The 15,939-nt window shown below is 45.3% G+C and overlaps 1 protein-coding gene across 2 annotated transcripts in view; it reads right to left on the reverse strand.

Annotated features, from left to right (window-relative positions):
- The window catches only part of AFG3L2 (AFG3 like matrix AAA peptidase subunit 2), a 56,876-nt gene that overhangs the window by 31,412 nt on the left and 9,525 nt on the right, over positions 1–15,939 (reverse strand). For both annotated transcript variants that reach the window (XM_070050510.1, XM_070050509.1), the window contains one exon: positions 5,008–5,082. In XM_070050510.1, the coding sequence (XP_069906611.1) occupies positions 5,008–5,082 (75 nt within the window). The remainder of the gene's footprint in view (positions 1–5,007; positions 5,083–15,939) is intronic.

Consider the following 15,939-nt stretch of genomic DNA (forward strand, 5'->3'; position numbering starts at 1 on the left):
CAGTGCTTTAGTGAGATTCCTCAGAGGCTCTAAAACGATGAACTCAGAGAACAGAATGGAAAACCTACTGGAAAAGACAATCCTCTTTATAAACAAACATGCACTTTTCTTCTCCATTTCCCAGCTGCCCACTCCCAAAGTAAAAACTGATGTTAGACAATAAACATTTGTGTGCAAAAAACACAAAAAACTGATGTGATACAATAAAGACAGCTAATGCTCACTGAGCACTTCCTAAGTGCCAGGCACCATTCCAAGCCCTGTGTATACCTCGACTCACTCAATCTTGAGGAGCAGAAACATCATCTCAGGCAACAGTCAAAATCTGAACAATCGGAAAAGCAGTATTTACCACTGTCCAATCTGAACAGAAGTGCCATGCTGTACCAGGATTTCCTTTCCCACTCTCTGGGGCTGGGGAGCTCCTACAGGCCCTGGGGATCCCAGGATCCCTGAGGACTTGGGGCAATGGCTGTGATACTGTCTAGCACAGAAGCACAGTTGTCCTTCAGTATCCACAGGGCATAGGAAATTGGTTCTAGGATCCCTGAAGATACCAAAATTTGCAGATGGTCAAGTCCCTTATATAAAGTGGTATAGTATCTGTGTATCACCTACATACACCCCCCTGTACACTCTGTCTTTCTAGATGACTTTAATACCTAATACAATGTAAATGCTATGTACATCAGTGGTATACTATATTCTTTAGGAAATACTGAAAAAGTCTGGGGGCCAGTGCTGTGGCGTAGCAGGTTAAGCCTCTGCCTGCAGTGCAGGGATCCTATATGAGCACTGGTTCAAGTGCCAGCTGCTTCACATCTGATCCAGCTCTCTGCTAATGGCTTGGGAAAGCAATGGAAGATGGCCCAAGCATTCCATATGGGAGACCAGAAAGAAACTCTGGGCTTTGGATCAACACAGCTCCAGGCACTGCGGCGATCTAGGGAGTGAACCAGTGGATGAAGATTTCTCTGTCTCTTCCTTTCTCTGTAACTCTGCCTCTCAAAGAAATCTTAAAAAAAAAAAAGTCTATAATATTCATTACAGATGTAATTTTTCTCCAAATACATGTTTTAAAATATTTATTTATTTGAAAGGCAGAGTTACAGAGAGGCACAGGCAGAGCCAGAGCCAGAGAGGTCTCCATCCGCTGGCTCACTTCACAAATGGACGCAACAGCCAGTGCTGGGCTGGTCTGAAGCCAGGAGCCAGGAGTTTCTTCTGCGCTTCCCACATGGGTGCAAGGGCCCAAGCACTTGGGCCATTTTCTACTGCTTTCTCAGGCCACAGCAGAGAGCTGGATCAGAGATGGAGCAACTGGATCTTGAACTAGCGCCCATATAGGATGCCAGCACTGCCAGCAGGCAAAGCTACACCACAGTGCCCACCCCTAAATATTTTTAATCTGAGCTCAGTTGAATCCATGGATGCAGAGGATTATCTTCCATACTCTATCAGTGTCTATGGGCTGGATATGAGCCCTGAACTACAGGGATTTAACTTGCCCATAATTACGTGAGAATGAGACCACATCCAAAATTCAGGCAAGCTGGTGCCAGAGCCAGTGTCCTAACCTCTGTACCACACTGCCTTTCTGCACAACCAGGAGATACTACAAGTAACAACTCACATTTATGGAGTTTTACCAGCTACAAGACCCTGTTCCAAGGACCTTGCAAGTATTAGTCTCATTTTATAACACAAAAACAGTTTCTCCTTTAACCTACAATAGTCCTAAAACAGTGGAGTATTTTAAAAATCAAAATATTTCATTTAAGATATAAAGCTGAGAAGAGAACATGACATTGATATCCTTCCCACCAACCAATGTTACTGAGTGAGGAAAACCCCTCTGGTATTTCCCTCCACGTACAACAGTACTTCAAAAAAGTTTGTGGAGGGCAAGTGATTAGCATAGCAGTGAGATGCCTGCATCCCAGAGCAGAGTATTTGGGTCTGGTAGCCAGGCCTGGGCTCCTGACTCCAGCTTCTTGGTAATGCAGACCCTGAAAGGCAGCGGTTATGGCTCAAGAAATTGGGTTCTTGCTACCCATGTGGGACACCTGGATGGAGTCCAGCCTAGTCAAGCCTCGGCTGTTATAAGGGAGTGAACTAGTGGATGAGAGCTGAGAGGTCTCTTTCTCTCAAATAAATTGGAAAAAAAAAAAAAAAGTTTGTGGAAAATAAAATTTTCTTTTACAAAATAAAATCCATATTGAGATCCATGCATAAGAAGATCTTGAAGTTAATAAAAATATATATAATGAAAAAACTATACATGGATATCAAAATTTTTCACACCAAACTTATCTTTTAATTTCATTTTTTCATGAAATTACAGTATCTGGAAAAATATAGACAGTAAGCTTTACGCAAGCTAACAGTAGTTCTTGGTAAGTTGTTCTCTGACAAAGATAAAAAATTCATGTGGTTACATGCCCCAAAACATGCACGTAGCATACTGACACACGACTGGACTTCCTCTAACTCAGCACCTGACGTCAGCGGGCCAATATGCAGAATGCCTGGTTCTCCTCAGACAATCAGTGCAGACCCAGGGCCAGCGGCATAGGCATCAGCCACAAGCACATTACAAGTGCAGGTTCTCAGAAAGATCTAGAGACGATCTTCTGGGACGGACAGTAGTCCTGACCCAGGTGCTTCTCACACAGTGAAGACCGGGAATCACCTCTGGCTCGCACACCACCTTACTGCTATGGCTTGAACAGGATCTGGCTCCCCAACTCTGCCAGACATGTAAGTCCCAAAGTCATGGACTGATGGTGCTGACAGGGTGGAGGCTTGATCCAGCTGCGGTGACTGGGCTGGGATGCTGGGGCACAGCCACGAGCCAGTCAGGATGGCTTCATGAGGAGAGACCACAGGAAGGAGTGAGCGCCTTGCCTCTCAGCTTCCTGCTCACCACGTGATCGTTCCTCAGCACTCGCTCCACCGCTGACAGCCTCCACCCTCGTCAGATGCTGGACGAATGGGCCCACCCAAACGTGCACTGTAAACCTCCAAAACCAGAAGCCAAGATCAGCCCTCTTCCTTCCCAAAGCGCTCCTCTCAGAATTTGAGAGTGACCAAAAGGTGACTCACAAAGCACTAGCCGTAAACATGTACTACTGTTGACAAATACTGCAGCTCATTTAGTGCAAGTGATTTGAAGCCAAAGCACAGGAATTAATATGGCTACTCTCTGAGCAGTAGGACACTGAAAATCTTACATCTGAAAGCTCAAAGCATCTATTGAACAGGACATAAATATTTTCTGTAAAAAAAAAAAAAAAAAAGGAAATGGGGCTGGCGCTGGTGGCACAGTAGGTTAATCCTCCACTTACGGCACTGGCATCCCATATAGGTACTGGTTCTAGTCCTGGCTGCTCCTCTTCTGATCTAGCACTCTAAGGCCTGAGAAAGCAGTAGATGGCGTCCCAAGTGCTTGGGCCCCTGCACCCAAATGGGAGACCCAGAAGAAGCTCCTGACTCTTGGCTATGTGGTCATTTGGGGAGTGAATCAGCAGACAGAAGACCTTTCTGTCTGTCTCTTCCTCTCACTGTGACTCTACTTCTCAAATAAATAAAATCTTTTTTAAAAATTAGGAAATATACACAAAAAGAAAATTAAAAACACAACCTCAACACCTAAAAACTATCAGTATTCATATCTATCCTTCAAGATTTTATAATACTTCCTTTAGTACCTTGAAATGCATGCCTCATTTCAAAGGAAATCAATATAAACCTTAATTATAATATCATGGAGGAATAAAAAAGAAAAGTTCTTCATAACAGTATAGAGTTCACCATGTCAATTCCTGTGCCAGACTATACTAGAAAACAAGGTCCTGCCCAATGTCAAACTGCTCTCTTGGGACAGCAGTGCCCTCCTAGGACCACTGCTCAGCCTGGAAGCTGACAGGTGCCCAGTAGGTGGCACGGACTCACTGCCGAGTGCTTGTTGTATGAACAGTGCTCTGGAGGACATCCTTGTACAGGCATCTTCACACAGTCCTTAGAAACTTCAGCAAGGTTACTGGGCGTGTGCCCTAGAAATGGCTGGTGTACACACTGTTCAACTGACCTTGAGAGTGCAGATCTAATTCCCAGCACTAAAAGTCTGAGGGAAAAAGTAGCATAGTTATGAGTGTACGTTTCACCCTAAGGCATACAGAACGCAGGGAAAATCAACCATCAAACAACTTTCTTAAATATGACCGAAACACCAGGGCCATAACTTTATGGCTATTCTTATATTTGTTTCTGCACAAATTAAACAAGTCATTATCACTTCTACTTTCTCCTTGAAATATTACCCCATCCAAGGCAGAAAGGCTAGCAAACAGTTAAAATTATCCCAAGGGAGCAGGGATGCAATCTGGTAAGAGATGTCTGGCCCTGGAAGCCAGCAGGACTGTAGAACACCAGTCTGGGGGAGGGGACAAAGGCAGATGTCAAGGGAGGACCGGATACCACCCGGAAGTGGTGCCTCTCCCTCCCCCATGAACCCCTCAATGCATTCAACTTGGTCTGGGGTCCCTGAAGTACAGCCTAAACCAGTTAGAAAAGAAATACAAATTGTCTTTAAAACAGCAAAACAAATGGAAATTGAAATAATATCACAAAAGGGTTGGGAGACAGGTGATCAGAATGTTTCTTAAAGTGACTAGAATAGAGCTGTTTTAAAACATAAGATTGCAACATTTTTTGCTTAACCAAACTGTCTCATAGTCATGAAAAATCAGACTGTTCTGGAATACTGAACACTCAGATTTTATTCACTGTTTCCTATATGTACAGCTGAAATGATTACCAAAAACAAAACACTGCCCCGAATCACATCACTAACACACTGTGTTCACATGTTCACTAGGCTGGTGAGCATCACACAAGCACATCCAGTGTATGTGTCTACTACAACGTGAGGGACATTTCCTTTCCCATTTCAAATCTGGAAAGTTAATTTGTAACTAATTCATATCAATTAATAAAATGAGTTACCCCATCAACCGGAGTTTTTCCTGGTGTAAAGGTCACTCGAACAAAACGCTTGTTGACGACTTCCAGTCTGTCTACCTAGAATTTTAAAAAGTTAGATATCAACATAAATTCACAGGAAATACTTAAGATATTCTTTTAAGATCACTTAAGAAGCATGTGACAATTCAGACATACAAAAACAAAGGAAAGAATTAGATAGGGGCACTCCATGTCCCCACCTGCAACACTGGGGAAGCCACCAGGGCACAGCTATCGCCCAGGAGTGACGGCTGTCATTCAGGGGCTGAAAGATCTAGGACACATCCTTTAACTTGGACTGCACACATACATAACCCAAACAATAGCTTTACTCTCTTCTGCCTGTTTTGCTTTTTAAAGATTAGTTTTTATTATATTTCAAAGTCAGAGTTCTAGAGAAAGAGGGAGAGACACAAAGAGAGGTCTTCCATCTGCTGCTTCACTCCCCAGATGACCACAACAGACAGGACTGGGCCAGGCTGAAGCCAGAAGCTTCATCCTGATTTCCCATGTGGGTGGCAGGGGCCCAAATAATTGGGCCATCTTCCACAGCATTTCCTAGGCCATTAACAGGGAGCTGGATCAGAAGATCTGCCAGGACCAGAACTGGCACCCATATGGGATGCTGGCATCAAAGGTGGTGGCTTTACCTGTTACCCAACATCAGCCCACTAGGCACTCTTCTAAAGTTTCTCCATGTGGACCTGTGGACAGGCACACTGACACTGGGTTGCAGAGTACACAGATCTCCCGACTTAACTAGCTAGGTAAGGCCAAATTGTTCTCCAACTCACTTTTATCAGCAAAATATCCCTATTGCTTCACATTCTCTCCAATACTTTCTCCTAACTATGTAAGATTCACACTAACACTCAATGCCTCATCCTAAGGTCTGGGGCTGAATCCAGACATGCTTGTCTCCCATTATCTGCTTTATCAGGAAGTCAGGAAGGTATGAATGACACACACACAGCAAGTTAGGGAGCCCCAGAGTTGCCAGAGGAGCTGGAATAGGGGAGGAGCTGATCTTAACAGTGGTCTGGCAGGGAATGATTAGAAGTGCTCTACTTTCCACAACACTGTTGCCACAAGCCAGAGTGTGATGGAGACACAGAGAGATGGAGACTGCTCCTCAGGCACCTGTTAGCACATTCGAAGGCCTGCCCCAGCTCAGCCACATCGGAAAAGCTACTCCTGAGAAGCAGGCTACTTACTGCATCTGAGAAATATAAATTATATCCTCACTCACTTGAGATACATAATTACTTCAAATTCTGAGTAGAGGGGCCAGCACTGTGGCGCAGCAGGTAAAGCCGCTGCCTGCAGTGCTGGAATCCCATATGCACCAGTTCAAGTCCCAGCTGCTCTACTTCCGATCCTACTCTCTGCAATGGCCTGGGAAAGCAGTAGATGGTCCAACACTATGAGAGACAATGACATGGTCACCCCTTGTCTAGACTGTTGAGGAACAACTTACTATTTTTTTCCTTTAAGTATTTTTTGTTGTTGTTGTTGCTCTGTTTGTTTTACTTAATACCACAGGTTGAACTCTGTAATCAATACACAATCATTCTTAGGCGTTTAAAATTAACAGAAAAGTGATCTCTGTTAAATATAGGAGTGGGAATGAGAGAGAGAGGAGATATATAGGTCGGCACATGCTCACTCGGACTAACCTCCAATGGTGGAACTAGAAATGTGCCAGGGGATTTCAACTCAATCTTATCAAGGAGGCATGTACCAATGTCAGCGCACTTGGTAAAGTGATAAGTGTAAGTACATAACTGATCAAAAAGATAGAGTAAGTGTCGAAGAGATTTCACAAATAAGACCAGTGTAAGCAAACAATGAAGGATAGAATTAAAAGGGAGAGAATGATCCTGCGGGGGAAGCATGACACACAGCAGACTCATAGAATGGCAAACGCCCCAAACAGCACCGCGGCCTCAGAATCAACCCTTGGGGCTTCGGATCTGGCCAGAAGGCCCATGGGAGTCTCACAGGCATGGAAAGCCATGACACGGTGGCAAAAACAACCTAAATAAAAGATCCTGGTGAACAAGACCCCAGCAGAAGGAACAGGCCATCAAGGAGGGAGGCGCCTTTCTCCGAAGGGAGGAAGGAACCTCCACTGTGATACGGCCTTGACTAAACAAGTTCAGAGTCGGTGAACTCAAGGGGCTTCCATAGCCTAGACAGCTCATGGCAAGAGCCTCGGGTGATTGCTGACGTCATGAATAAGAGTGTCAATTGTTAAATCAACAACGGGAGTCACTGGGTACAGGCTCCCCACGTAGGATCTCTGTCCTTAATGTGTTTTACTATGAAACTTAAAAACAACACTACTTGTTGAACACTACCCTATACCTTGTGCGGTTGTGTGAGTGCAGCCTGTTGAAATCCTTGCTTAGTATACACTAAATTGATCTTCTGTATATGAAGGTAATTGAAAATGAAACTCAATGAAGGGCGGGATGGGAGAAGGAGTGAGAGAGGGGAGGGCTGCGGGAGGGAGGGAGGCTGTGGGGGGGAGCCACAACAATACAAAAGTTGCACTTTGTAAATTCACATTTATTAAATAAAAAAAAAGAAAAAGAAGATGGTCCAAGCCCTTGGGTCCCTGCACCTACGTGAGAGACCTGGAAGAAGCTCCTGGCTTCAGATCAGCCTAGTTCCTGCCGTTGTGGTCATTTGGGGAGTGAATCAGCAGATGGATGGCCTCTCTCTGTCTCTGCCTCTCTGTAACTCTGCCTTTCAAATAAATTAAATAAATCTTAAAAAAAACTTCCGAGTAGAGGGACAGGTGTTTGGTTAAGACATCACTTGGGATGCCTGCATCCCTCATCAGAGTACTCAGGGTCACATCTCAGCTTGCTCCCAATCCCAGCTTACCTGCTGATCACACCCTGGCAATCAGCCGGCGGCTCAAGCAGCTGGGTCTCTGTCACCCACGCAGGAGACCCAGATTGAGTTCTCACCTTCAGCCTGGCTCAGTCCTGACTATTGTGGGAATCTGGGGAGTGAACCAGAGGATTTCTCTCTGCCTTTCAAATAAATAGACAATTTAAAAAGAAAACAATCTGAGTAGATAGAATTCTGGAAAGCTAATGGAGTAAGACGTCAGGAATCAGTCTCCTGTTTCCATAACTGTGCAAGCAGAACACCTCTGACTAACTATTCTGGAACTCTAGAGTCTATTGAAGGCCTGCAGTTCCCTGGAGGAGGTCTGGATGGTGGTAAGTTAGGGCTGATTTCTGCCAATTTCAGCTTTTAGTATGGTAGCAGCTACCTAGCTCTAGCCCTCCCTCAGCTATATACATTCCCATGTTTCTGGAGTAGCTGATGTGCAGCCTGCAACAGTCAGAAAGGGCAAAAAGGATCCATTCTCCAAAAACCAGGAAGCTGTGCCCTGACTGCTGCTTCTGAAGTCAAAAGGTTAGGCAAAGGAGAAATGGCACTGAAGGAACGGAGCTGACCGCCAGGGGTTAGTGGGCTAATTCCTTCATCTATGCTCTTCATCTTCTCTTTCTCCCGATTCTGGAGCCAATATAAAAGGTCAGGATGTTAAAAGACAATCGCATATGCAGGGAAAACTGGAAAGTGACCATGCACACCAAAGAAAGGCACAGTTTCAGAAAAGGCCCGAGTAAATCTTAAGTTTACACTTCAGGCTGATCCTTGGCACATAAACAGCCTACAACACTCAGAATAACAACATTAAACAGAAAACACTGGGAAAGGGGAAGAATCTGATATCCAGACTTAATCAGATCAGAATGGCCAGTTTTCAACAACAAAAAATGTCGTAAAGCACACAAAAGGGAGGAAACTATGTTCCATTCATTAAAACAAAACAAAACAGAACTGTCCCTGAAGAGAGCCTATGGCAGATCTACTAGACAAAGAGAATTAGAATAATTATCTTAAAAATGCTCCAAGAACTAAAGGAAGATGTCAAGAAAAGGACACTTAAATTAAATGGGACTATCAATAAAGAGCACTTAAAAACAAAACAAAAGAAATTCTGCAGCTAAAAACTACAATAACTAAAATTTAAAAATCAATAAAAGGGAGGGCCTGGGCATTGTGGCATAGCGTGTAAGGCTGCCACTTGCAGTGCTGGCATCCCATGTGGGTGCCAGTTCAAGTCCCGGCTGTTCCACTTCCGATCCAGCTCTCTGTTACGGCTTAGGAAAGCAGTGGAAGATGGCTCAAGTCCTTGGGCCCCTGCACCCATGTGGGAGACCTGGAGGAGGCTCCTGGCTTCAGATCAGTGCAGCCGCAGCCGTTGTAGCCATTTGGGGAGTGAACCAGTGGATGGAAGACCTCTCTTTCTCTCTCTGCCTCTCCTCCTCTCTCTGTGTAACTCTGCCTTTCAAATAAATAAATCCTTAAAAAAAAAAAAAAAAATCTGAATAAAAGCAGTGGGCATTTGGCGCTCCAGTTAAGACACTGTTGGGATACTTACATCCCATACCATGCTGCCTGGCTTTGAGTTCCACCTCCACTTCTGATCCAGCTTTCTTCTGATGTGTGCCCTGGGGAGGCAGCAGGTGATGGCACAACTACTTGAGTCCCTGCTAGCCATATGGAAGGTGCAGATTGAGTTCCAGGCCCCCGGCTTTAGCCTGACCTGGCCCTGGGTGTTGTGGGCATTTGGGGAATGAACCAGGGTGGAAGATCTCTGTCATGTCTCTCTCTCTCTCTCAAATAAATACAATTTATTTAAAATAATTTACTAAAGGGATTCAAAGGAAAATTGGAGTAGGCAGAAGAATCATAATTTAAAGGAAGGACAACTGAAGTTGAGTTTGAGGAACAGAAAGAAAAGAGGCTGAAGTGAAATCAAGTTTAAGGATCTGTGGAATACCTTCCATTGGACCAGCACACACACACGTGTGGGTATTCCAAAAGAAGAAGAAGAAGAAGAGAGAAAGGGTCAGAGAGAATACAGAAATAATGGCTGAAAACACCTCCAAACTGATTAAAGATAAGAACAATGACATCCAAGCTCAACAAACTCGAAATACGGTGAACTCAAAGATACCCATTTCAAGATACACTGTAAGTAACACTAAATTTTTCATTAACTAATTTGAGAGACAGAAATAGAGTTCCCATCTGCTGGTTCACTCCCCTAAATGGCCACAACAGCCAGGGCTGGACTAGGATGAAACTGGGCCAGGAAACTCAATCCAGGTCTCCACCGTGTTGGCAGGGGCCCAACTACTTGAGCCATCACTGCTGTCTCCCAAGCATCCATTAGCAGGAGACTCGAATTAGGATGTGGGTGTCCTAAGTAGCTTCTTAACCAGCAGACTAAATGCCCACCCCATACATAAAACTTTTCAAAGAATCTCGAAAGCAAGAAGAGAAACAACACGTCACATTCAAAAGATTCCGATTAGACTGTGAATACGCCTCTCATCAGAAACCTAAGGCCAAAGACAACAGGTCAATAGTCAAAAGGCTAACGAACAAACAAAAAACATCAACCAGGAATCACGTATCTGGCAAAATTCTCTCTCAAAAGTAAGGGAAAAATTAGACATTCCCACATACACAGAAGCTGAGGCAGTTCATTATCACTAAAACTGCAGGAAATGTCAAGAAAACCATGCAGGGGCCGGTGCTGTGGTGCAGCAGGTTAACGCCCTGGCCTGAAGTGCCAGCATCCCATATGGGGACCGGTTCTAGTCCCAGCTGCTCCTCTTCCCATCCAGCTCTCTGCTATGACCTGGGAAAGCAGAAGATGGCCCAAGTCTTTGGGTCCCTGCACCCATGTGGGAGACCCGGAAGAAGCTCCTGGCTTCGGATCAGCGCAACTCAGGCCGTTGTGGGCAATTGGGGAGTGAACCAGTGGATGGAAGACCTCTCTCTCTCTCTCTGCCTCTCTTCTCTCTGCGTAACTCTCTGACTTTGAATAAATAAAAAATCTTAAAAAACATGCAAGGTGAAATGAAAGGATACTATAGACACTGACATACAGAAATAAGGATTCTGAGAGATCACTATGAAGAACTGTACATCAACAATTGGATAGCCTAGATGAAATGCACAAATTTCTAGAAACACAAACTTTCCAAGAGTGAACCACAAAGAAACAGAAAAATCTGTAAGCCTATAGCTGAGGAGTTTGAATCAGTAATAATAATAATAAAAAAAAACTCCTGATAAAGAAATGCCCTGGATTAAAGAATTCTACTAACTATTTAATAAAGAACTACTACCAACTCTTCTCCAATTTTTCAAAAAATTGAAGAGGAGGGAACACTTCTTAATTTATTATAAGGACAGCATTATCTTGATCCTAAAGACAGAATAAAATATGACCAAAAAAAGCACCAACCAATGTAAAGGACTATAAATGCAAAAATCTTCAACAAAAGATTAGTAAACCAAATTCAGCTTATTAAAAGACTACATCAGGGGCTGGCACTGTGGCATAGCAGATAAAGCCCCAGCATGCCGTGCTGGCATCCCACATGAGTGCTGGTTCAAGTCCCAGCTACTCCTCTTCAGAACAAGTGCTGCTAATGCAGATCCTAGGAGGCAGTGGTAATGACTCAAATAACTGGGTTCCTACTATCCACATGACACCAAGAATGAATTCCTACTCTTGGCTTTGGCTTGGCACAGCCCTGGCCATTGAGGGCACTTGGGGAGTAAACCAGCAGATAAAAGCTCTCCTTCTGGTCGGCGCCGCGGCTCATTGTGCTAATCCTCCGCCTAGCAGCGCCGGCATACCGGGTTCTAGTCCCAGTCGGGGCGCCGGATTCTGTCCCAGTTGCCCCTCTTCCAGGCCACCTCTCTGCTATGGCCAGGGAGTGCAGTGGAGGATGGCCCAGGTGCTTGGGCCCTGCACCCCATGTACCTGGCTCCTGCCATCGGATCAGTGCAGTGCGCCAGCCTCAGTGCACCGGCCGCGGCAGCCATTGGATATGGGCCATGAAGGGTAAGGGTGTTGGTGAAACAAGACCACCCATGCCTGCATGTGAGTTCAGCGTTCAACTCTATTTTTACTTTTCTTATGTTTATTTGTTTTATTTACTTGGAAGGCAGAGAGAAAAATGGAGAGCTCCCACCTACTGGTTCACTCCCCAGATGCATACAACAGGCAGGGCTGGGAACACTGGGTCTCCCAAGTGAGTGGCAGGGACTCAACCATTTGACAGAGTTGGGACTTGAATCCAGGCACTCCAATATAGGATGCAGGTGTCCCTCTCTAGTGGCATATTACTCTCATAAACACCCACCCCTCTCTCTTGTACCTCTCAAATTCTCCATGATGAAGCTTTTGATAACTAGACAAAAAAAAAAAATCCTCCATTTTAATACAATATTTAAAATGTCTGCTTTGTTATGGCCTTGCCTAAATACTGACGGAGTCTATGAATTAAAAAAGCTTCCATAGCCTAGACAGCTCATGTCAAAAGCCTTAGGTGATTACTGACATCACACATAAGAGTACTAATTATTAAATTAACAAGAGTCACCGCACACTAACTTCCCATGTAGGACCTCTGTCCTCAAAGAGTTGTATTCTAATTAAGACTAAGTGCTTGCAAAAGATGTATCATTCTTGGGTGTTTTTTTTTTTTTTTTTTGACAGGCAGAGTGGACAATGAGAGAGAGACATAGAGAAAGGCTTCCTTTTGCTGTTGGTTCACCCTCCAATGGCTGCCGCAGCCGGCGCACCACGCTGATCCGATGGCAGGAGCCAGGTACTTCTCCTGGTCTCCCATGGGGTGCAGGGCCCAAGTACCTGGGCCATCCTCCACTGCACTCCCGGGCCACAGCAGAGAGGTGGCCTGGAAGAGGGGCAACCGGGACAGAATCCGGCACCCCGACTGGGACTAGAACCCGGTGAGCCTAGTGAGCCGCGGCGCTGGCCTCTTGGGTGCTTCTTTAAAGTTAATTGAGTTACTAAGGAAAAAAAAGAAGCGAAATTAACTTCAAGATGCAATGACGGGCCGGCGCCCTGGCTCACTTGGCTAATCCTCTGCCTGTGGTGCTGGCACCCCAGGTTCTAGCCCCACCTGGGGTGCCGGATTCTGTCCCAATTGCTCCTCTTCCAGTCCAGCTCTCTGCTGTGGCCTGGGAAGGCAGTGGAGGATGGCCCAAGTGCTTGGGCCCTGCACCCGCATGTGGAGACCAGGAGAAGCACTTGGCTCCTGGCTTCGGATTGGTGTAGCTGGCCAGCCATAGCGGCCACTTGGGGGGGTGAACCAACGGAAGGAAGACATTTCTAACTCTGCCTGTCAAAAAAAAAAAAAAAAAAAATGCAATGACTGGGGGCCGGCGCTATGGCATAGTGGGTAAAGCCACCAGTGCAGTGAAGGCATCCCATATGAGCGCAGGTTCAAGTCCTGGCTGCTCCACTTCCAATCCAGCTTACTCATTTTTGTGCTTCTGACCAACTAAGACACAAAACTATTTCCCTCATCCTAGATGTTCACTTAGTTTCTTTCCTGCTCCTCTCTTTTAAAAAACTCTCAAATGAATAACCTAGTGAATCTTATTAAAAAAAAACTACTAAAGTGGCTCAAAAGATTAAGCCTCTTTATACACACTGCCCTACATGAAAGATGTACTGAGACTGCCCATTTCACATGTCCTGTCAATACTGAGTAATGACTTTTTTTTAAATTTATTTGACAGGTAGAGTTATAGACAGTGAGACAGAGAGAAAGGTCTTCCCTCCATTGGTTTACTCCCCAAATGACCACCATGGCTGGCACTGAGCCGATCCAAAGCCAGGAGCTTCTTCCTGGTCTCCCATGCGGGTGTAGGGGCCCAAGCACTCGGGCCATCCTCCACTGCCTTCCCAGACCACAGCAGAGAGCTGGACTGGAAGAGAAGTAACCGGGACTAGAACCCAGCGCCCATATGGGATGCTGGCACCACAGGCAGAGGATTAGTCAAGTGATCCACAGCACCAGCCCCTGAGTTATGACTCTTTATTAATAATCATAGCAAATCTGGTTTCTTGCTTTTAATCTATGTTTATTTGTGAAGCTAAGTTTTGTCATGCTTTTCTTTTTCTGTTTTTCCCTTCCATTTACATTTCTTATATTCACTTTAAAAAAAAGAGAGATTTACTTATTTATTTGAAAGCCAGAGAGAAGGAGCAAGACAGAAAGAGATCTTCCATCTGCTGGTTCACTCCCCAAATGTCCGCAATGGCTGGACTGGGCTGATCTGAAGCCAGGGTGTCTTCCAGGTTTCCCACTTGGGTGCAGGGGCCCAAGCACTTGGGCTATCTTTCACTGCTTTCCCACACACATTAGCAGGAAGCTGGATTGGAAATGGAGCAGCCGGACTCGAACCCATACCCACATGGATGCCAGCACTGCAGGTGAATGTTTTAACCTTCTATGCCACTGCACCAGCCTCACATTTCTTATTTTATACCTGAGTTATATTCTTTGCTCCACACAACTACCTACTTTTCACTCAGCTATCTTGGTCTTACTGATTATTTTACAATAATGTATATTCTGGGCTTGTAATCTCAAAGTAAACATATTAAAGGTAAAACATCTAAATACGTAACCATTTCCATTTCTTCCATTCTTATTCTCCTGTATAGCCTCAGGAATAACTTAGATTTTTTTATACTAGCTCAGGAAGTATTAATATTGGATTTTTATTTTATCCATAAAACCAAGTGTTAGGAGGATAAAGCATTGCCCCCCAGGTGACACAGCAGGCCTAATATTGCTTCTCTTGCTATCATGACATTTCATCAGTTCTAAGATGCACACTATTCATATTTTAACATCTCAGAAATTGGGATCCAATTATAAAGTGAGTCCATATCACAGTTTCACTGGCAGCTCATTACATTTTTCTTAGTAATATTAAATAACATGTCTGACCATCAACAGCATTTTAAACACACTGAAATACAATCTCACCTGGCCAAAGACCCAGCAGGTGGCAACCAAGGCTTCTAGCAAACAGTCACTCACCACACACTCTCCTGAGGCCCTCCCTTGGAGCCTGTCCACTCTAACAACTGAGTAGCCACCAAACTCAGAATACTGAAAACAGTGAAGACATAAAAACAGCTCTGAGAAAGGCTGGCTGGCACACGACAGCAGTGACACATGAGAAAATGTGATGGCAGGCTACCAGGACTACCATTGGAAGCAATGCTAAAACTTGGTGAGGTGCCTGCAGAGTGGCACAGTGGGCTAAGCTCCTGTCAGCAACACTGGCATCTCAAATGGGTGCCAGTTTATGTCCTGACTGCTACACTTCTGATCCAACTTCCTGCTGATGTACTTTAGGAAGCAGAAGATGGCCCAAGTGCTTGGGATATCCACAAGGGATATCCAGATGAAGCTCCTGGCCTTGGCCTGGCCTGGCCCTGACCATTGAGGCCACCGGAGGAGTGAACCAATGAATTGAAGAGCTCTCTGTCTTTCCCTCTCTTGCTCTCTGTAACTCTGCCTTTCAAATAAATAAATCTTTAAAAAACAAAGAGAAGGGGCCGGCGCCGTGGCTCACTAGGCTAATCCTCCGCCTAGCGGCGCCGGCACACTGGGTTCTAGTCCCGGTCGGGGCGCCGGATTCTGTCCCGGTTGCCCCTCTTCCAGGCCAGCCCTCTGCTGTGGCCAGGGAGTGCAGTGGAGGATGGCCCAGGTGCTTGGGCCCTGCACCCCATGGGAGACCAGGAAAAGCACCTGGCTCCTGGCTCCTGCCATCGGATCAGCGCGGTGCGCCGGCCGCAGCACGCCGGCCGCGGCGGCCATTGGAGGGTGAACCAACGGCAAAAGGAAGACCTTTCTCTCTGTCTCTCTCTCTCACTGTCCACTCTGCCTGTCAAAAAAAAAAAAAAAAAAAAAAAAACAAAGAGAAGGGGCCGGCACTGTAGCATGGTGGGTTAAGCTGCTGTCGCAGTGTTGG

This window comes from Oryctolagus cuniculus, chromosome 10 (genome assembly GCF_964237555.1).
Source record: "Oryctolagus cuniculus chromosome 10, mOryCun1.1, whole genome shotgun sequence".
In the NCBI taxonomy this organism is placed as follows: Eukaryota; Metazoa; Chordata; class Mammalia; order Lagomorpha; family Leporidae; genus Oryctolagus; species Oryctolagus cuniculus.